Source organism: Gavia stellata, chromosome 2 (assembly GCF_030936135.1).
Source record: "Gavia stellata isolate bGavSte3 chromosome 2, bGavSte3.hap2, whole genome shotgun sequence".
NCBI lineage: Eukaryota > Metazoa > Chordata > Aves > Gaviiformes > Gaviidae > Gavia > Gavia stellata.
Window position 1 is genome coordinate 85,092,261 of NC_082595.1, and position 23,111 is coordinate 85,115,371.

A 23,111-nucleotide genomic window follows, 5' to 3' on the forward strand; every position below is an offset into this window, starting at 1 on the left:
GACACTGCATTTATTCTATACATATGACAATAGATATAGGAAATGGCTACCAGAACAGTACAGATGGAGTACAGAACAAATTCCTAAAAAGCAGCATTTCAGAACTGTCTCAACATAAAGCAAGTCATGTGTGCAGAGTATTTTAAGAATCATAAAGTGTAATGTAACATACTAACACTGTTGCAAAACACACTTATATCATATAATCAGATTCTCAAGTAGTTACATCTAACTGAAAAAGCACTATATAAAAGAACATGAGTCCCTGTGACATTCCTGATTCCAGTCCTTCACCTGCACCTCTCTCAACCCAGCAAAGGTCTACTGAATAGAGGCACTGCTCTTTGTCAGCCCAACAGGGTCTCTGAAACCAGCACCCCATCCAACTCCATCTTAAGGATGGCTCTAGATTTGGGCTACTTGAAGAGAGAGGCAGTAGTTACATTTCTCTCTGAAACAGAAACTGTAAGAATTGTGGTTTTTTTTATTCTTCATTCCCTAACCAGTCCCCTTCCCCTCCACAACAGACTGATGCCCTATTTGGGCTAACTTTTTTATTCTTATGGAAGGAAAAAAAAAAAAAAAAAAGGCAAATCACTTCTCAACAGGCTGTCTCCACCCAATTCAGCGACAGGTTTATCATTCTTTTTAGTGGTCACAGAAGTCACATGAAGAGAATCTGAGAATCTAATCTGTAACTAGTACTTAACATCAACAGCAGATATCATCTGCCACTCTTCTCTGGGTACAGAAACACAACAATAAAGTATGCACTAACTTACATGAACACAGATAGCAAAGTCTGCTGCTTCTCTTCTGGTACCGCAACGTGGGTGAAGAAAGAAACATCCAATCCGCTTAAGATAATTGTAAATTTTGCACTGCACTGGAGGTTTCCAGTTGCTGTATCCTCCTAAACAGTGAGGAAGGAGAGAGAAAAAAAAAAATAAAAAAAAACAGAAATGGCACCATGCATTAAGAATGCAAGAGGGCAAAAGCAAAAGATAAATCTGGCTTTAAAGACAGAATTTATTTTGACCTATGTGAAAGCTAAAATAAACATATAACCAAAATCCCAAAAGAACCCTTGTTCTTGGGTTAGAAAGCAAAAAAGGAAAAAGTAGATAGCCTGATCCTACACAAAGCCTCTCATTCAATTTTGTATGAATTTTTCTTCTAATCCTGAAAAACTTATCTTCTAGTTATCATGTGTGTTTAGACACAAGGATGTATTTTTTTCCAGTTTTAAGCACAGTTATGGTTAACATGCAGAAGCAGAGGAGCTCTGGGAACATAGTGCAAGTAACAGAAATGCTTCTTTTAGGGAATCCTGTACTAATGTAATGGCTGAGAGAATAGTTGGATAATAGAGATGAGCTAAGTAACAGGCCTGCTACAGATAAAAATACCAGGCTGAAACAGGTTGCAAGGGAAAGGAAAGGAGCAGCAAGTGTCTCAAGAAGAAAGGGAAAAACAGAGGAGCTTGCAGTTACTATGACAACATAAAAAGACAAAAAAATGGAAGGACAATTGGAAGGGAGTGAATAAGAATTTCATGACATTCCCAATTGCTAAGAAATAATGGGTCTGCAATGGGGAGGAAAAAAAACGTTGCTTTATCTGCCAGATGACAGAGTGGCTGGATGTAAGAAAGGATTTTGAATGGAAAGTGAAAGCAGTCACTGATGGCACTTCATGTGAGGACATGTGAAACTAAGGCTCAAGTAAACAGGCTGCAGAGGATTGTGTATTCAACCTGCCCAACCCCAGACTGACAAAGAAATAGAAGCAATCTTCAGTAGATGACTCCTGGGGTTTTTGTTTGGTTGGTTGGTTTTGGGGTTTTTTTTTTCCCCCTCCCTTTTCAGCCTAATGACTGTAAGTGGGTATCAAAAATGATCTCAAAGCTCAAAGATTTAGTAACAGACTACACACGATTTAGGGGTATCTGTCCATGAGAAAAACGGTATTTGCAAGTCGTTCTCATCTGTTGAGACAGCCTTGGTCATTGCTATTTGGGAAAGACTTGTAATCACCAACCCTGGCTTTTGGCTGGGTAAATGTACAACATAAACATTTGACCAGGACAGCTGAAAACAATGACAGAACTGTATTTACTCTGTCAGAGCTAGACAACATGGGTGAAGGACAACTGAATATCTGAAAACAGAAACAATGCAGAGCCTTGGCAATACAATGGAGGAACTCAAAGCAAAGCTAAGGCTGTATTAGAAATAGGAATAATGGAAATAATGCAAAAGTATCACATAAAAATAATAATAAAAAAATGATCAGAAACTTCGTTTGGGAAATGCAGAAAAAAAACCAGAAAAGACAGGGTTGTCGCTATATTTTCCACAGGCTAAACAAACAGGAATAGCATGCATCAAATAACTTTGTAAACCATTATTATGAGAGGGCACCTACAACAGTAAATCCAGATGTGCCTGGGAGCTGTATTGTTCCCAGGCTCTGTAACAATATAGCTGACACTAATAAACTGATGAAGTGTCCTCTGATATGAATATGGGCCATTTTAACCACCATTAACTCTTCGGCGTTGGTTTTCCAGTTGAAGTGCTCCAGGGGCCATTCCCACGAGGCAGCCTGCACACAGCAACCCCATTTGGGAAGCAAGAAATTGAGTGGCACTGACATGGGCTGGGCTGTGCCAGCAGGTGCCCATGTTTGGAACATCCCTGGGCACAGTGTCTTAACCTGCACAGAGGTACCTTTGGGTAAGATTATCATATTAATAGAGGTTCCTAACAATAGATTAGTAAAACTAAGACTGTACTATGGATTATTTCTCTTTCTTAGATGGGTCAGAGAAGAGACATTTCTGACAACAATATAGTTCAGACATTCCTGGGTTCAATCAATTTTTTCTTACTGAATCAAAACAGGGCATTTTAACCTTGGAAAAATACTAACAGCACAGAAGACCCAGTCATAACAAACAAGCTTGGGTCAATTAATGACAAACTAGTTTTGAGTAAATTAAAGAGAGTAACAAACTATGAGTGAATGCAAGTGTCTGAATTCAAGTGGGGAAGGTTTGACATAACTGTGGAAAATTATGCTTTAATAAATAATTCTTTATAAAACCCAGAGTAGCTTTGGACTTTAGATGTCAAACAGGCCTGACATTTCTTCAAGTCAGATTCCTAATAGTTTCTTATTTTTACCTGGAGAAAAACAAAAAAAATGTTTTTCCAAGGCCAAGTGGATTAAACCACTATAGGAATAAACAAACCTTAGGCAATTAAAAACCACAACCAAACCCCAAATCACAACAGCCTTAGAAGTCGAGGAGTGCAGAGGTGAAGTGAAATTTGACCAGAAGTCAAGCTGGGTAAAGCCTCACAAAATATAGTAAGAACAAATAACAGGTTGTTTAGCCATATAGAAAAGAGAATATAAATAAATGGAGCAGCTAGGCAGCAAGGATGAAATAGAAATCCAGGATGATTAGGTATAATCTAAACCCTGAAAATCAGTATTTTCTCTGGCTTTCTGCACATATGTGGGCATGCACAACAATACTGTTACTGTACAGAGAGGCCAAAGGCTAGGTAATGTCAATACAGGTAATGATACAGAAGTAATGCCTGAGCAGAACACAAAACTCAGGAGCATAACCTGCTTTAACAGAGGATTCATCCCCAGAACTCCAAACAACCAGACATTAGACTACAGGTCCGGGAGCACAGCTGGCTGAAGAACTTACACTTTACATTAACAGACATACTTGCTCTGCCTTCATCAGCTAACTGGCGTATCTGTTTCTAAGAAGGGAAAAAAAAAAAAAAAGTGATTCGGGCATCAACAGCCCTTTCTGTCCAACCTCAGCAGCATGAAAACTCTCAGCTTTCAGGATGTTCTTGATTATCTTTTAAAGGAAGAGATAATCAACATTAAGTAAAGAAGTGCAGTGCAATGGTGTTTACTAAATATAAAATATGCCTGACAATTCCTACAAGTCTGTTAAGATGATGCCTATGTTTCAGGCAATAAATATTTTCAAACTAACCCTTATCTAGACTTTACTGAAGTATTCAATGTACCACAGAAAAAATAATTATAAAGGCAGATACAGAGAAAACCAGTAGAAAAAGCGTGGACAAGAAGTTGCTTCAAGAATAGTCAGGTAAGGAAAAGTATCAAGTTAAAGGGATGCTATTGGTAGACTTTGCAAAATGTTTTCTTACAACGCATAACAACGTGAGTTCCATCAATCACCCTGTACCACTACCGGTATCTTCCAGATGTGAGACACACATATTGATGTACAGGATGCCCAGGGACATCCTTAAGGAGCAAGCCAGAGACAGAACAAAATTCAAGTACAAGAATGTAAAATCATGCCTTTTCGGAACTAAAAAGAAAAAGAACATTATGACAAGGACTTGGGAGTTAGAAAGAAAGTGATCTCTGAGTATTATGGCTGTCCTGATAATTACGAAAACCTAGTACGATACAGCCTAAGTAATTTCAGCACGGAAGCCAGAAAGACTCCTAAACTGTTCAGCAATTCTGGAACAATATTCTACAAGGAATAATAAGAGCAGAGGAGGTTAAGACTGAGTTAGAAAAGTTCAAGAACATTTCTATTACACGGTGCTGGTGACACTGTGACTTAAGAAGCCCTAGTGGCTGCTTGTTCCCATTCTTCATTCTCTCAAAAGAATCTCTGCTCAAGTATTTGCGTAGACTTCTTAATCTTATCTTCCCATTTCCTTCAGTCACTTTTTACCTTGAAAGCCCCAGATAAATGTCCCTTGGTTCAGGTTAGCTGGCAGCTGCGTGAATAAGCTTCCCCAGTTGTCCAGATCCACCAACACAATGTGAGTCATGGTACTCAGGTAGTCAAGATCAGGAAGTTCACCATCTTCAATGGGATAAAAAGGACACATTTGAAGTTCACCTGACTCTCCGGTCAACCAACATACATCAACTTAAGATATGCTTTTGAAGATTCATGTATTCAACTGTTCTATAAGCTAAAAGTTACAAAACATGATCCTATTTGGTGACTGCATTGTTTTTAAATCAACTGAAGTAGCTTTTAGTAACGCACAAATCAGACAAAAGAAAGTAGAATCCAGCTATACAATGGTGTAGAGCTAGTTAGTTTTGTGGTAGGCACAGAAAGCTGTTGTCCTGCACTGAGACATTTTAATTGCCCATTTAATATTCAACTGTGCACCCCCTACTATGGCAATTCTCTGTGACATTTAATTGGTTACATGCATAAAAGCACGTAAAATGTTTAGAGACATACTTTTTGCTGTATATCTAACATAAACGTCAACCTTTTAATCAAAAGCATTATACCACCATGAGTAATTAAAAACACTTCCAATTTTTTAACACAAGGTCAACCTTCAGCATTCTTAATGCCATTCTTAGAAGTGACACGAACTTAAAAAAAATACTTGCATGCTCAAGGCAAAAAACGTAATACATCGGGAGAATATAAATTCTCAGCTGAAATTATTTTCTGGCAAGCTAAAGAAACTGAGAAGATGGTGTTATAATAGGACTGCCCACACAGAAAGCACTACCAGGCTCATAAATATTTATACATGCAAAGAAGGCAAGTTTCTCTTGAATGTGTGCGTATTATAGACCACTTCTACATTTCTAGGAGTTAGATCTCTATTTGGGGTCCCTGATTGTCCTCTTCCTTTTAACACCAAATTATGCTCCCAACTAATTTGAAAATTAAATGTTTCAGTCCCAGGGTTCTCACATCTGCCTACATTTTGGTTTTTAAAGACTTCATGCATATGACATACAGCAATATATTGACGAGTCCAAGTTCTGGAAACTCAAACACAGAGAATTCAAAATGCAGCTTTGAGAAATAAATAACAAATATTAAATTCGGAGCTGATTTATAGACTGAATGTAGGCAAACGTTATGCTACATACTTGTACTGACACTGAAAAAGAGAGTGTGTTGAAGACAACAATGTTTTTCTAATGTTAAAAAAATATAAATTTCTACAAACCTTCACCAGGTTCTTCAGAGTGTGCCGAGTTCTCTTTTTTTTCTTTCTTTCCCTGTATTGGTCCCTCCAGAGGAGACGACTGTGGTCTTTCCCGAGTCTTTGATGGAGATGCTTGAAATGTTAGCTTGTGAGGTTTTCTGTCCACACAAGCCCCACTTGCTGTGAACTTGAATACTGTATTTTCCGGTTGTGATGCAAGACTTGATAGATCAGGTTTCTGCAAGAAGCAGTGTTTCATGTGATAGTGCTGATGTGCACTTTGAAGATCGTCGAAGTTTTTGTTGCATGCAGCGCATCTAACAACATACATCTCTTCCTTCTGTTTCAGTGACATGTGACTGTTGAGATGACTATTCAAATCAGCAAAATTCTGTGCAGTTGCAGAACAGAAACAGCATCGAAACCATAAGTTTCCTTTTTGCAGCATGGCTTTCTGACAATTCACATAATCATTCCTCCTGTTTATTCTGGAGATGTAAGTTGTTCGACAACCACAGGTTAAACGGTCTCCTTTTTCTACTGGGAGGAAGTCCTCCTCTTTTTTTATTGATACTTCCATCTCCTCAGGCACAAATGCATAGTCCACGCTATGAATCTCCTTATAATGAATTAGAAATTCTTCTTCTGTGTCAAAGAAGAGATTACCACAAAGGCCACAGAAGTATTTAGTCTGTATCTCCTGGTTATGATGCTCTTGGAAGTGTCGCTGGAGTGTTCCTACTTTCCGAAAGTGATTTCTGCATAAGCCACAGCAGTATCTGTGAAATGCATGGCTTTCTAAGGACATGCAATGTTGTTTAACACTCTCTTCAGATTCAAACATCTCCTCACAAATGCGGCATTGCCATTTTCCCAGAATAGGACGTTTTTCAGGGGAGAGTTCCATAGGACTAGGAATGCAGTCTTTCCTTTCACCTGCAGCAATGCATGCTGTGTCAGAAGCAGATGGTATAGGTTCATCTTCTAGAGCTTCTTGCTCATAATAGTAACTATGTCCACCATGAAATTCAGTCACGTGTCCCATAATATCCTCTTCTCTGAGAAGATCTACAGAGCATGCTCTGCACCAGAGAAGAAAATTAGTCAAGTGTGCTCCCCCATGGAATCGACTCATATGCAGGCGGATAATGCTTGAATTTTCAGCAAGCTTTCCACACACAGCACACTTGTGACAGATCCTATTTGCTGATAAAATGTGCTTTTCTACTGACTCTTCTGTAAAAAACTTTTGAAGGCATTCACAAAACCAGGCTTTTACTTTGCAAGCACTACCTTGACTTTGGTTTGCTACACAATCTTCATTTTTACCTTTTAAATCGCTCTTCCGTTTTGAAGGAGTAGAACCCCTTTCACTGGTAGACTCATTCGAAGTCAAGTGTCTTTTAAGCAGTGGTCTTGACCGATCCGCAATATGGCACAAATGAGACTGATTTTTATTTTTTCCGTTGATATGACAGAACATCAAGATGGACTCTTCCATTGTAGTAAGAACTTTAATGTTATGTTGAGTGGTTTGCTTATGCTCGGTGATCTGATTCGTATCAGCAAACAGTTTATCACAGTTCTCACAGTGACCTTTTGTTTGAAATATCTCTGCAACTTGGGAGATGCTCTTCTTTGACACTGCCACAGGCCCAGAATTACGACAACGTGTTCTAGAATGAATTAAGAACATAAAGAGGTATATCCTAACCTGAAACATTTTTAAACTTTCAGATGTACTTTGAAATATTACCTAGTAGCTACAGCAATTAGTGCATGGAAATAATGTCCTCTGTATACTTTAACTCACCTACTAGCTTGCCAGCAAAAACATGCAATGCCTATCTAGTCTCTGCACTTTATCAAGAATCAGGCACTAATTTCCAAAACTAGCACTTAGATTGATGCTTATGCTATTGACTCAGTACATTTTAGAAACCAAACACTGCCAACTTAGAAATAGTGGAACAGAGACCAAGTTCTGTTGTTCTGTTACAGAAGGTAACGAAAAGGATACAGACATTGATCAGCATTCTGCAGTGGATTGCAAGGGGTAAGGCAGGGTAAAAATACATGGAAAGGGGGCACTTTTTTGATAGTTTACTTACGAAGTCAACATTCAGATGGTCCTAGATGTCCTGAAATCCACTAGCACCACTAAGAACACACCTGCCTATCTGTTATTGAGCATGGATGTTCACGCTTGCAAAGACGTCTGTCTCTCACAAACCTGAAATGAGCCGTTAATTCCATATGCGAGCGTAGTATCTGGTAGCAGGATATACACTTCACTTGGAAGGGGACCTCTTTGCACAGAGATATCAGAAGGTTTTTTGCATAGGATGGGAAAGGTAGAGGAAGGCCAGCCTTCATTTCATCTATAATATAGAATGGTAGAAAGCGGAACCACATGTTAAAGAGTTCTTTCATAGTATTTCAGCTCTCAGATGACATAGTTACAATTGTACTCGTTTGCCACAGGGTTCAGAAAGCAAGTTACCATGTGTCAGCTGAGTCACAGTAATTGTGCAATGTAAGGTTTAAGTAAAGCTGCATTAATTTTTTAAACTTCTGTAACAAACACATATCGGAATCTCTTTGCATCTTGCTTTTTTGTACTCAGTGACTGACTGTACTTCCCTTTTCCTCCATCTACAAGGTCAGGTCAGGTATCTCTCTTAGGAACGTTCTTACTGATCTTCTTCCCCTCCATCTATCACCACCTGTCTACTCTGACTACATACACTTTTGTTTAAAGCCATAGCGTGTTTTTAAAAAAGAAAAAGTATACAATTCATTTAACAAGTTCCCACATACTCTGACCATTTCTCTCTCTTTCCCATCCTCAATGTTAATTCTCCTGAAATTTTTGGGTGCAGGACTTTCTGTTGTTCCAAGTACATATTCCATGTCTAACTCCAGGTACCAGCAGAATAAAAAAAATCTCTACTGAAAAGAGAATGCAAAATGGCTTATGAACTGTATATTGCTGTTAATGTCCTGCATCTTAGGAAGCAAATTCTCTCTGAATTTTCTGTTTAGTAAAATGTGATTATCATCAAGGAGTAGTTTGAGGTTATGCCTTTCAACTAACTTCACTGACAGATCTTACAGACCATGCTGATTAATATTAATCATTAAGACCTACCAATGCAAAGGAAAAAAAATGGAACACTTCCTTTTTTGTTCCAAGCTAAGCACTATCCATCTCTAAAGAAGAAAATACTATTTTGTGCTTTTAATCTTTTCAAAGCAATAGGTCACCAGTACTCTTTTTTAAAACCTGTGGCCTGATTTTAAAAGCATCTACAGTCAGCACATTCAGAATTAATAACCTATTTGAGGATAAAAATACATTAGATTTACAATACATAAAGAACTCAGAACCGTGCAGCTGATTGTGACTTCCATGAAGGCGGCAGTACTGACTTGACCTGCAGGAAGGTTCCTTCAAAGCCTGTCTTTACTGCACACTTCCTGCAGTTGCTCTGGGGGAGGGCAGAAGTAGAAGATGCAGTTATGAAGGTGAGAAATAACTATACCAATCCTTTTGGCCGTGTAGGCTTATCTTGAAAGCTACACCACCTAAATTATGGCACCTTCTTGAATATGAAATCAACTCCATCTATATCTCAGCTGTTTACCTAGCATTAAAGTAAATGCTTTAATGCCTATTGCTTATGTCAAAGCTAAAAAGTCAGTACAGCTATGATGGTCATTAACGCTGTTTTCAAAACCATGAGCAGACAGCTATCTTCTGTGGAATCTAGTAAGTATGATTCAGGCTGTTACCAGCTCACAACATAACCAGTATTTTAGCCTTCAGTAGCAACACGGCCAGTGCAAGGCATCAGACCAGCAGCACTGTTCCAGCTAAGCAGGCTAAATCTGCAATTATATGGAGAAAACACTCTCACAGGTCTTTTCCATCAGGAATGCCAAGGACACTGACAAGAAAAATAGTCTCCAGCAGACTTCAGACAGTACAGTAAGGGCAAGGAACATCACAGCCAGTCTGGAGTTGAAAGAGAAATTTATGTGTTTTGTTCCGAGTTCCTATCAACGTGCTAAACGTAAACTTATTTAGGACAATAGTTGCATACAGTCACTGGAAGATGAGAAGCTTACACGAGAGACCTGACAGCATGGAGATAAAGGAAAAGTCTGCTTCTCATTACACCAACTGTGACAAAGGAATCATTTCTACAAAAAAATACGAATTTCAAAGCATTTCCTCTTACAGAACTGTATCACATTTAAGACCTCAAAAGAAAAATAAGAATTCACTAAAAACAAACTTAAAAACCTTAAGCTTTTTTACACAGCAGAAAAATTTAAGTCACTTCAGATCATAAGGATCAATTATCAGAAGAAATGAAAAGCAGTACACTTAGCAGCAACATACCACTCAATTTAGAAACCTGGAGGAAATGGTTCTGTCCTGACATATGCTGCAAGCATTCGTCTCTTTTTGTGAAAAGGAGAAAGCAGTTTGGGCATGCAAAACACTGAATATGCTGCGGAGGGAGATCTTTTTTATGTCCATCATTTTCATTTAGCTGAAAGAGAAAATGATCTAGTTAGGAAAAATATTAAGTCAAGAAACCAGTCCCAGTTCTCCTCATGTCCTTCCATTCCTCTGTCCCTTCTGCGGTACTATTTTCACTCCTGGGTTTTCAGCTACCACATTTACGTTTATCTACAGCCTACCCCTTTGCACTTCAGCTCATGAGACACAAGGGACTGGCCAAACTGCCACTGTGAAACTCGGCTATGACATTGGCAACTTTTCCATTCTCTTCTTTCAACACTGGGAGCAGCCACCTTCCCCAGGAACTATGGGCTCCATCAATTCTTAGCTAGGCCCTTTACCCAGGCTCTCAGAAAAAGCTCCTTCTGTCACTAAAGCAGCTGTTTTTCCTCATGTCAGTTCCTCCCTAATCTTGCTAACCTCCAACTTCTCAAAATGCTGGTCCTCAGACTAGCCTGACAGGCCTGTGACTTTTATTAGAGTCAAATCCTTCCACCCCCTTTGTCTTCTACATCAACTTCAGATCTCTGCCTTCAGGGCAAAAATCCTTTAATTTCGCTTCTGACATTTTTGCTCGCTCCTTTCTTATGTCACTCAAAGAATCTTCATGATAAGCTTATGCTTTCTTCCACAGCTTTGTTTGGGATTATCTCCCCATCCTTCCACACCAAAATAATCCCATCTTCTTGCCTGCTGCAAGAGCCACTCCCTTTCCCCAAACTTGTCTGTAACTCCTGCTAATGCCCCTGGACACACCACAGGCACATAACCTGGAAGCCATGGAAAAAGAGCAGGGACAAACTATGATCCAGTCTTTCAAGTTTGTCAAGTATGACTGTGCATGAGGAGTTACTACTAGCTAAAAGCAGTGCCATTTTCAGAGTATCTAAAACTTCCCCTGAATTTAACACAGCTTCTGGAGACTAGGTGGGTATGCAACAATTTGTTATTAAAACACTAAACTTAGAAAATGCTATACATTATCCAACTCAACACCAGACTGCTTAAATAAAACCACACACGCAGAAGGTAACACCTGAGCATCTGTCATTGAACTGAGGTTTTACGGTGGTAAGTTACGAACAGAAGGGAAAGAGAGAGCATTATCAAAAAAAGAAGTGAAAAGAGTGGAGGTAGGGAGGAACAACAACAACAAAAAGCAAATACTATTAGCTTATATTTGAATCAAAACTCAAATGCTAGATTATCTTTCCCCCCCCCTCTACAAGTTAACTAGTGAGTAGCAGCAAATACATCTACCAGAGAGACTGGAAACAGAGAAGAAACAGTTGCATCTGAATCACCCAAGTTTCTTCTCTCATTCTGTTGCCTCTTCCCCGCCCCTCCCCGCCCCCCCCCCCCCCAAATCTCCTTTCTCCTGCTTCTCTTTACCATCACTTATTTCACCCTAACTTCTTGCCTTTATCTTTCATAGTTTTGGAGATGCAAAAAAGGGGACACCTTTCAACAGCATCAATAGAGGGACAGGAGGTTCAAGACAGAACTACAGTCCTCTCGAAAGTACGCTGGAAAGTACAACCTAATGGTCAGATCTAATGGGAGTACTGTCAGGGTACACCAGGTGTTTGAAACACAGCAGAGTAAGAAAAACTATCTTGAAGCCTAAAAGAAGGGAGAGGAGAGAAAGTGGGTTAAAAGGAAAAAAAAAAAAAAATCAGGGCATAATTATACGTCTTGAAAACTCTCTACTATGTTCAGTCAGGCGAGTTACTTATGCTTATGATCTTGCCTTAGATAAAAGATGATCACTGTACTGCTGAGAGGTTGAAAATCTTTTGCAGCATATCACACAGGCAACAGCATTATTTGGAGGTCCATGTAATGTGACTGTTGGGTCACAAGGAGAATGATCAAACCTGGAGAGGAAGAAATAATTAACAAACTAGTCCGCTCTAAATAGTAAAAATGTTTTTTTAATGGGAAAAATTCTGTCTTTTGAAGCTGTTGGACAAAAACCTATCAAATCAACCCAAACTGTAAAATTCATCACTTCCCCTATCATTAACTGTATCAGCTGAAGTATCCTGTACAGAGGTGATTCTTCCTGCAGCGTACCAGTTATAATGACCACTTTGCAGAGCAATCATACTGTTTTTAAGAGCAAGAGAACTAACAAAGCCTCGATTTCCTACAGAGGGATGTTTAAAATTTATTTATTTTTACCTCCCTGTACTAATTCTGGCTGGGATGGAGTTAATTTTCTTTGTAGCAGCTTGTATGGTGCTGTGATTTGGATTTATGAACAAGAATGTTGACAGCACAAGGATGTTTTAGCTATTGCTGAGCACTGCTTGCACAGCACCAAGGCCTCCTTTGTTTTTCAGACTGCCCCGCCAGTGAGTAGGCTGGGGGTAGGCAAGAGGTTGGGAGGGGACACAGCTGGGACAGATGACCCCAACTGACCAAAGGGATATTCCATACCATATGATGTCATGCTCAGCAATAAAAGCTGGGTGAAGGAGGAGGAAGGGGGGATGTTTGGAGTGATGGTGTTTGTCTTGCCAAGTAACTGTTACGTGTGATAAAGCCCTGCCCACCGATAGGAATTCCTTATTTTGCTTTGCTTGCATGCACAGCTTTTGCTTTACTTATTAAACTGGTTTTATCTCAACCCAGAGTTTTCTCACTTTTACCCTTCCAGTTTTCTTCCCCATCCCACTGGGGTGAGTGAGTGAGCAGCTGTGTGGGACTGAGCTGCCTACTGGGGTTAACCCACAACACTCACTCAGATTCTCTCCTTACTATCTTCCCCATGACACATTAACTAGTTAAAAGGCAGTATGTGCTGGAATTGACCCCAGACGCAGGGAGCACTGACTAGCAATGATCAGCTATGAACAGATGTCTGGTCTATAGCTCTTACTCCTCTTTCCCTTCATTAGGGGCTTTTCTTTATCTTACCATCAAGTTGTATATGTTAGCCTTTTGCTCTTTTTCAAGTTTGAATGAAGAAGTTACAGAACTGGAGAATCTCGTTTCTCAAAAAAACCCCAGATATTAGAAAAAGCTCAACAAGAGAAAGAAATCAATTCTGAATTAAAAAAAAACCAAACAAAAAACCCCCCAAAAAAGCCAACCAGGAAGTTCATCACATCATCTGTATAAAACCTGTTAACATATTAATTGGCTCTCCAAATGGAATTTTGTCACCACAGGCAGTTTAAAGTAGACTTGACACTGATGTCCTAAGTTCGTGCATATTCTTTCATTATTATTTCTCACACTGAGCTCTTGCACTACATCCTTACCTTTGAAGGTGACCTAGGAGAAGATGTCCATTATCAAATTCTCTGTTGCAATGCATCACAGGACAAGACATGGGACTGCTGTTGACTTGTGTCTGACCTGCCCTCTTATAAATACCCCTTCTTCCACTGTTAACAGTGCCTGGTTTGAGACCTGTGTTATAAAACAAAGCACTTAACCAGAATCTGAATTATAGAGGCTCAAGAAAACAAACAAAATAACACACAAGCCCTAAAGCATTTAAAAATCACAGCATCACGGAATCACTAAGGTTGGAAAAGACCTGTAAGATCATCAAGTCCAACCATCAATGCAACACCACCATGCCCACTAAACCATGTCCCACAATGCCACGTCCACATGTTCTTTGAACATCTCCAGTGAGGGTGACTCCACTGCTTCCTTGGGCAGCCTGTTACAGTGTTTCACCACTCTCTCAGTAAAGAAATTTTTCCTAATATCCAGCCTAAACCTCCCCTGTCACAACTTGAGGCCATTTCCTCTTGTCCTGTCGCTAGTCACTTGGGAGAAGAGACCAACACCCACCTCTCTGCAACTCCCTTTCAGGTAATTGTAGAGAGCGATGAGGTCTCCCCTCAGCCTCCTCTTCTCCAGACTGAACAACCCCAGTTCCCTCAGCCGCTCCTCATAAGACTTGTGCTCCAGAGTTATACTGATTCTTAAAAGCAAGCTAACAATGCACTGTAACTCAATCCTACTACGGTAAGTCTACTCTTTCAGTTGAAGAATCTGCCTCTTCAATCCCCAGTAGGATTACTTTTCAAACACATTGACACCCTTACTCCAGGTCCTCCAGGCAATATTTTAAATTGATTGAACTTCCTGAAGCTACACTTACTTACGTAGACATTTTCCTGAGCAACAGTTTAACAGTATTATTTTTCCTTCTAGCAACTTTGCTTATAAAAGTAGCTAACATTGCCTTAGTGATTTTTAGACTTTCTATATTAAATTTTCTAAGCAGCAAAACATTAGAAGAATAGCTTTTATGGAAATGAGTGTATAAGAACTTTCGAATGCCACACTCTAGCAAAGTTAATATTTTAAGATGTGGTTATGCATCAGAGGCACCTGCAAGCTCAATGTCAGTATTGCTCAATGCAATTATCACATGTTCTATTCTGCAATGCAGGACTTACTTAGAAAATGTATCACTGAAACTTAGTTTCCTATTCTTACCTGGCATTTTTAACCACTGGTCCACACATAATCTTGCAGCTTCTGTATCACTGTGTTCCCGAATAAATTCTAGTTCTTGCAACCCGTGAGCGTATTGGGAATCAACTTTCTCCTGAAGGGGAAAACGTATTAGGCAAGGTGGCGATCAAATTAAAAAAAAAAAATTAAAAAAAAATCCAGATTAAGTATGTGTACCAAAACTTACATGTGGGTCTCTAAAAACCTAGGGGAAAAAAAAATTATAAAAACCTAAGAAAAAAAAAAAATCTTTTAACTTGACTGACTTCTGTGTAACATAAGGACAGAATGTAACAGCAGTAAGAAAATAAATAATAGTACTAATTTTTATGCGCTAAATAAAAGCTACAGCTTAGGTCAATTAATTTACTTTTACTACATCTACTGAAGTTTCTGAAGCATGTACATAACCAAGAAAATTTTTAAGATTATAAGATTATAAAAAGAAAAAAAATAATAAAATTAAAAAAACAACCACTAAACGGTTACTGAAACTAAAGAGTCAATTTGTTCTACTGCTGAGGCAAAAAAAAAAAAAAAAAGGCAGTTTCACTTTGAAGAGTAATTTTAATTCTGCAGATTGCATTACCTGATGAGGAGTGAGGAGCCGCCCAGCAGGAAAATATACATCATTAACAAAAGGATTTTTCAGCCTTCACTCTCAGACTACTTTAAAAGCTACATAGCTATCTCTGACTCTACTTTACAGCTGAAAAACTTTATGTGGAGACATTAACAGATTGCCAAATTCTAAGTGGAGGACAGAGGAGAGGGATGTAGGCCTCTGGATTTCAAGGCCACCTTGGACTATATCTAACAGCCTTATACTCTGCTGTATTACAGCTGCATAGTCTATTGTAGACTATAACAAGCTGTAACTATAGTACAATTATGTGACTTTAAAAGCCATTAACAGTGTTCAGAAAATTAGGCTGGAAAGTCAGCATGTTCCACAAATACTGGATTTGCATTTGTCCCTGTTGAATTTCATGAGGTTCTTGTAAGCCCATTCCTTCAAGTTGTCCAGGTCCCACGGATAGCAGCCCTACCCATAAGCCTATTGTCTGCACCTCCCAGTTTGTAATAAAAATAAACATGCCTTTCAAATGGCTGCACAATACAATTAATAGGATTCAACTTTAAAATTATGCCTTATACACAGAAAATTTTATCCCATTATAAAATATTACCTGATACAGAGATTTAATGCGGCAAACGGCTTCCCATAGATCTCAGACAAAAGCAGGTAGATAACTAGGTTTGCTGCATGGCGGTTTGTGATAACTGTTATTTTTCAATTATTTAACCAGAATAATTAATGCTAAGGTCCCTCTGCTATATACACAAACAAGAGAACAAGTTTTTGCCATTGGCTTGCATGAAGTTAGCTTCCCCCCCCCTTAGGAACTGCAGTAAGACTAGCAAATTGATCAGTTAAAAGCCACTGAAGAGACAAAGTCCGTATTGTCTTTTAGATGATGCCCCAGAAGCAAAAATCTCTAGTTGCTAGTTCCAGGTCTGGCTCACCAATCTTTTTATTTGCTTAGTAGTGAAAACAAACACACTCATGACTACAAGGCCGGTATTATGCAATACTACTGAAACAACACAGATCCAATACCTTAAAGGCTTTGTTTTTCTCTTCTTTTTGCTGTTTCTCTACTTCAACATGGCGTGCCAGACGATCCAAGGTTGATGCAACTCGTTCTTTCTGATAGTCAATGTGATCTTTACGCTTAGTATTTCTCTACAATTGAAAAGATAAACTTTTATTTGGCAATTGTTAAGTAACAGGCACTAATACGGTAAAAAGTTATGCCCAAGCATCAGGACATAATTCAGTACAGCTACTCCAATCCTAAGTTCCATGATCTACCTTAATGGTTTTCTCTTCCTATTTACCGGCATCTGTAACTTCTGTAAAAAAACCTAACAAAACAACCCCCTACATATTCAAGGCAATTCAACATCAACATTAGCCTCATCAAAACAATAGAAGGAACGCAGATGATTGTGCTGGGTGTCCTGGAAGTCTCCAACAAATTAAAAATTAAGTAAATTCTTCTAAGTAGGTAAACAAAATTCCTAAAGATTCCAAAGACAACATGCAGCCCATCCAAAAAACTGAGAACTGATATCATTCTCGTTTTAAGACGACATTGCCCTGTATCTTCAGAAATGCAGATCATTAGCTTTTTCTACCATAGGGATAGGCCATACACTGTAGTTTGCTCCTGCTACACGATCAGCTCTAGCAATCATCACTGTGGAGTGAGCTTGCGCATGTACAGAAGACCCACCTTTCCTTAAGAACCAGGTTTATTACACACATCATCTATAGCAACAGTGGAAAACAGAAGTCAAGAGATGGCCACTGCTGCCAAAAACAACTCTAGCAGAGTCACTGTCAGTCACTGTCCCTCTCAAAGGCCCTGCAGAGTAGGCACAATAAGCTTGGGGGATACATAAATTGACCAGCCTGCTTCTGACTCATAAATTCTTAGGACAGATTATGAAGAATGAGGCTGAGTTAAGACCAGGTTGTCAGCAGAATAAAGTCCTCCAACCTATAAACTGCTCTTAAAAAAGTTATTTTAGAAGGAAGAGGCCTGGGACTAGGCCAGATACATTTGCAGGCTAGAGACTGAACACACTGACTTCTGAGGTTGCTTGTAAAGTGACATTTTTCTTCAACACAATTGCTAAAACCACTGAAAGCCAAATACAAGTTCCAAATCCATTTCAAAAAGGCAAAAAATGGCTCTCAAAAAAAATGAGGTGTTGGCATTCTTGCCTTACACTCACCAGTAGGTAAAAATGAAAAGAGTTTCAAGTTGGGTTATTTATTTATTATTTGTTAAAAATACCCCTAACAAGCTTTTTTGTTAGGAGTAACTGATGGGAAAAAAAAATACAGGAGACCAATTATTTTATTCAATCAAGGAGTCCCAAAATACATTACAACATACTCACGTGAACATAAGAACTGCTGTTAGGTTCTTCATCCTCACTACTGACAAGATCAATGCATTCAAGTACAGGTCTTAAAGGTCCTTCCTGAAAAGAAGCGTTAAAAACACACACACAAAAGCATTAAATTGTCCAACTCAGAGATAAAACATTGCATGCATTACAGCACAATGTCAACATTAGCAAAACCTGAAGGAAAATTTCACTAAGGTTTTGAGAGAATGCAGTAATGAAAATCCTGTATGGCAACTTTTCCACTTAAGAGACTAATCAACAAAACTGGTAAAACATGCAAATAAATAAGTATTCACAAATAATTAAAATATCAACTTAACATACAGATATCAAGTAGGAAAAAAAAATACCAAATTAACCGTCTTGGCTTTCTTAATAACCTTATATTCTCCACCTTCTCAATCAACTTAAATCTACATTTTAGAAGATACTCAACCTGTGCCATTAATTCAATGGTAATAGGGTAGCAGGCTGTTACCACGAGAGGAACAGTCTTAGATTTCACTAAGCAATGCTAAATGTTTTTTCGGAGTTTGTTTTGGGGTTTTTTTGTTTGTTTTTAAAAGACACAAAAAACACCACCTAAGTGTGGTGGGTTGACCTTGGCTAGATGCCAGGTGCCCATCAAGCTGCTTTATCACTCCCCTCCTCAGCAGGACAGGGTGGGGAGAAAATAAGATGGAAAAAACTCATGGGTCAAGATAAAGGCAGTTTAATAAAGCAAAAGCAAAGGCCGCACATGGAAGCAAAGGAAAACAAAAGATTTATTCTCTGCTTCCCATCAGCAGGCGATGTCCAGCCACTTCCTGGGAAGCAGGGCTTCAGAATCACAGAATCACTAAGGTTGGAAAAGACCTGTAAGATCATCAAGTCCAACCATCAACTATCAACACCACCATGCCCACTAAACCATGTCCCACAATGCCTCGTCCACACGTTCCTTGAATACCTCCAGGGAGGGTGACTCCACCACCTCCCTGGGCAGCCTGTTCCAATGCTTCACCACTCTCTCAGTAAAGAAATTTTTCCTAATATCCAGCCTGAACCTCTCCTGGTGCAATTTGAGGCCATTTCCTCTTGTCCTGTCACTCATCACTTGGGAGAAGAGACCAACACCCACTTCTCTGCAACGCCCTTTCAGGTAGTTGTAGAGAGTGGTAAGGTCTCCCCTCAGCCTCCTCTTCTCCAGACTGAACAACCCCAGCTCCCTCAGCTGTTCCTCATAAGACTTGTGCTCCAGACCCCTCACCAGCTTCGTCGCCCTTCTCTGGACACACTCCAGCACCTCAATGTCCTTCTTGTAGTGAGGGGCCCAAAACTGAACACAGGATTCGAGGTGCGGCCTCACCAGCGCCGAGTACAGGGGCACCATCACCTCCCCACTCCTGCTGGCCACACTATTTCTGGTACAGGCCAGGATGCCATTGGCCTTCTTGGCCACCTGGGCACACTGCTGGCTCATCTTCAGCCGCCTGTCAACCAACACCCCCAGGTCCTTTTCTGCAGGGCAGCTTTCCAGCCACTCGTCCCCAAGCCTGTAGCGTTGCATGTGGTTGTTGTGACCCAAGTGCAGGACCCGGCACTTGGCCTTGTTGAACCTCATACAGTTGGCCTGGGCCCATCCATCCAGCCTGTCCAGACCCCTCTGCAGAGCCTTCCGACCCTCCAGCAGATCAACACTCCCACCCAACTTGGTGTCATCTGCAAACTTGCTGAGGGAGCACTCCATCCCCTCATCCAGATCATTGATAAAAATATCAAACAAAACTTGCCCCAAAACTGAGCCCTGGGGGACTCCGCTTGTGACCGGCTGCCAACTGGATTTCGCTCCATTCACCACAACTCTCTGGGCTCGGCCGTCCAGCCAGTTTTTTACCCAGTAAAGAACGTACCTGTCTAAGCCACGATTCGCCAGCTTCTCCAGGAGAATACTGTTGGAGACAGTGTCGAAGGCTTTACTAAAGTCCAGGCAGACAACGTTGACAGCCTTTCCCTCATCCACAGTACACGTAGCAATTGCTCCACAAGACAAATGTCGTAATAATGAATGTGTGTCCCTCCCCTCTTCTCTTAGCTTTTATTGCTGAGCAGACATCATCTGGTATGGAATATCCCTTCGGTCAGTTTGGGTCAGCTGTCCTGGCTATGTTCCCTCCCAAGATCTTGCCCACCCCCAGCCTACTAATGAAGGGGGAGATGTTGGAGAGACAGCCTTGATGCTGTGCAAGCACTGCTCAGCAGTAGCAAAACACTGGTGTGTTATCAACACCCTTCTAGTTACCAATACAAAGCACAGCATTTTGAAGGCTGCTATGGGGAAAATTAACTCCATCTCAGCCAGACCCAATACAAAAAGAAATTAAACTCCTTAGGCATTTCAAATATTAAGATAGTGGGAAACAGTTTCATACACATTTGAGCCTTGAAGGCTACTCCTTTCTGAGCACATATTCCCTAAGCAGGTTACAAGTGTCTTCTCTGTATTGGAATTACAATGAGGGGGAGGTAATTTTATTTTAAAAGCAAACACATTTCACCCATTCACACCACATACTCAAAAGCACAAAGACACAGGTCCAAATGGTCTGTTCAGCATTCAGTTGCAAAGATATGCATCCAGGAAGCCTGGTCAGGATTCCATGCGGTGATATGGAGGACAAAGGACCCTGGCTATGAACAAGTACTTAGATCTTCTCTATTCTTCCTAGCTTTGCAGCCATATGCTCCTTCTGCATATTTCTGATCTTTTGTCTCTTTCCATGCTACCCCTTCTCTGTGAGTCACTAAAGGTTACTGATTATTTTTGTCTTCTCCTTAGGATGTCTTAAGGCTTTAGCCCTGTTCTTTGTCTTCTACATTCTTTTAATGGTTCAAGCCTTGGTTTTAATTTGTGTGAATGCTGTCCCTTGCTTTCCTGATCTGACTGCCTTCAGAAACTTCATGCAGATGGTCTGTGACCTCAATGACCTGCTAGTCTAGGTAGTATCAACACCATTTGAATTACATGCCTTCATATGCCTCCTTTTTTTCATTCTGTCTGGTGCTTCCACACATGTGCACGTATGTGTGTATATTCCCATTCACTCTCCATTCATATAAATTTTAAGATTTCTACTACAAGCTTCTGGTAGATAGCAGAATGTTGGCACAAACATGAAAAAGCAAACAGAGAAGAAAAATTAAAATCAGCAACCCAAACTAAGCACATAGGTTGTAAGTTTTTTTTAAACAAGACATACAAAACAATGTCTGGAGCTCCATCCACACTCACTGTGACAAGTCTTTAGTTTTTAAAAGCAAAAAAAGAAGCATTATGTCCATATAATCTGAAAAAAAAAAACCCTGTATCACGCTACAATATTATCACATGCCAACTAAATAGTCAGTATAATGAACATGAAATAGGATGAGTAAGTCTACATACACCAAACAAAAATATTCCTAGTGACTAACTTACATCCATGGTCCCATGTGTACATATCTTCAGTGAGAGGCAAAGTTAACTAGAATCTCCACATGCCATAAGAAGTTTCCCATCCAAATTCTGAAAGTTATTATCTAACCTCAAAGTAAATAAACCAAAACCAAAGACAGTTTAAGTTTTTGGTAGTGAGGGGGGTAGTTGTTGGGGTGATGTGGCTTTTTTTTCTTTTTTTTTTTTTTGTTTTGTTTTTGTTTTTTTTAAGTCTGTACATGCAATGCCATCAACATTGTACGACAGAGGTTTTGACTAAACTGCAATATTGCTGCCAGATACCACAGACCTGTTTTATACTCCAAAGGTATTCTTTATTTGTTAGAAAGTTGAGTTTTCCAGGTAGAAGAAGGACTTACGATAGTCAGCAGACTAAATTCTTTAAGAGGTGCAGTACTATATCCACCATCTCTGCCATATATTTGACAGTGTCCTCAAGATCTTATCAACCAAACAACTAGGGCAGGCTAGGGAGATTTATTGCCTCATGAGAAGTAGTGGAAAGAACAGCAGCAGGCAATTCTCTCTGCTGTCCTTACTGCATCTCATTCTTTACATTCTTCCACCTTTCAAGGCTGTAAAGCTGTTCAGCAGGCCAGGCATAAACAGTTCTCATTGTCTCACTGGGGAGGAAGAGGGATGAGATCTTGGATAGATGACAAAAGTTTGTATGAATCAAGCTGCAGGCCTCAAATTACCCTAAAGGAGTTCTTAACTTTTTATGATTAAATAAAGAGAACATGGTTTTCTAAACGAAATCTAAAAAAAATCATGACAGATTTGCTTTTGTAGAAACTGACCTCTATAAACTTATAAGAAATTAAATCTTTAATAAACAACAGGGGTTAACAAGTAACAGTTCAAAGACACACTCAGACCATCTGACTGACCAATCAGTTCACTAATGGGTTTTGAAATGTTCAACTCTGATCCTAACAGCCGTAGCTTCTTCAAATACAGAGATTTTCCTTATTTTTGTTTAGATATTCCCTGCCTTCAGCAACTAGGAAATTAAGAGCTGAAAAGCTGAGTAACTTGCTTTCAAGCCTAGGAAGTTCTAGTGACCAGAACAGTAAATTCAATTTAACACAAGTAATACTCATTTAAATGTTGTTTGCATACATGAAGCGTTCTTTTTTCCTTCCAAATTCTGTGCCTCTTACTACACAATTTTAATGTACTATTTTTTGGGTTGCATTCCAATTTGAACACAAATGCAAAACGGTAATTCTTTAAAATGACTCCTCAAAGATACACACCCTTATTTTCCACAAAAATAAAATGGGGAGGAAAAAAAACAAACAAACCACCACACCATCTGCCTATATACACTCCTGAATAATAATGCAAGTCCCAAACGTAGCATTTATTTAGGCTAGTTTGTGTTTCATTGGTTGGAAGTTTAACCTTTAGATGAAGATTAAAAAAAAATATACTGAAATTAAGAGTGTAAGAACCTCAATCCTGGGTCTGATCAAGAACTAATATGTGCTACAGAAGATTTTCAGAAAGTGTAAGAATTGGGGAAAACAGTATAAACCTATCCCAAGTATATACACTCAGCAAGTGCTTAAGTCAATATATGAGAAGCCTTGATTAAAAGCCATCATTAAATGTCACAACACTGGTTTAGATC

The 23,111-nt window shown here is 39.5% G+C and overlaps 1 protein-coding gene across 1 annotated transcript in view; it reads right to left on the minus strand.

Moving 5' to 3' along the window:
* The window catches only part of ZNF451 (zinc finger protein 451), a 42,634-nt gene that overhangs the window by 13,523 nt on the left and 6,000 nt on the right, over positions 1-23,111 (minus strand). Inside the window, exons 3-12 of the mRNA XM_059830628.1 lie at positions 17,989-18,072; positions 16,637-16,762; positions 14,998-15,109; positions 13,800-13,950; positions 12,281-12,407; positions 10,405-10,558; positions 8,230-8,377; positions 6,018-7,672; positions 4,757-4,891; positions 783-913 (exon numbers count right to left, since the gene is read on the minus strand). Coding sequence (XP_059686611.1) covers positions 783-913; positions 4,757-4,891; positions 6,018-7,672; positions 8,230-8,377; positions 10,405-10,558; positions 12,281-12,407; positions 13,800-13,950; positions 14,998-15,109; positions 16,637-16,762; positions 17,989-18,072 — 2,823 coding nt within the window. The remainder of the gene's footprint in view (positions 1-782; positions 914-4,756; positions 4,892-6,017; positions 7,673-8,229; positions 8,378-10,404; positions 10,559-12,280; positions 12,408-13,799; positions 13,951-14,997; positions 15,110-16,636; positions 16,763-17,988; positions 18,073-23,111) is intronic.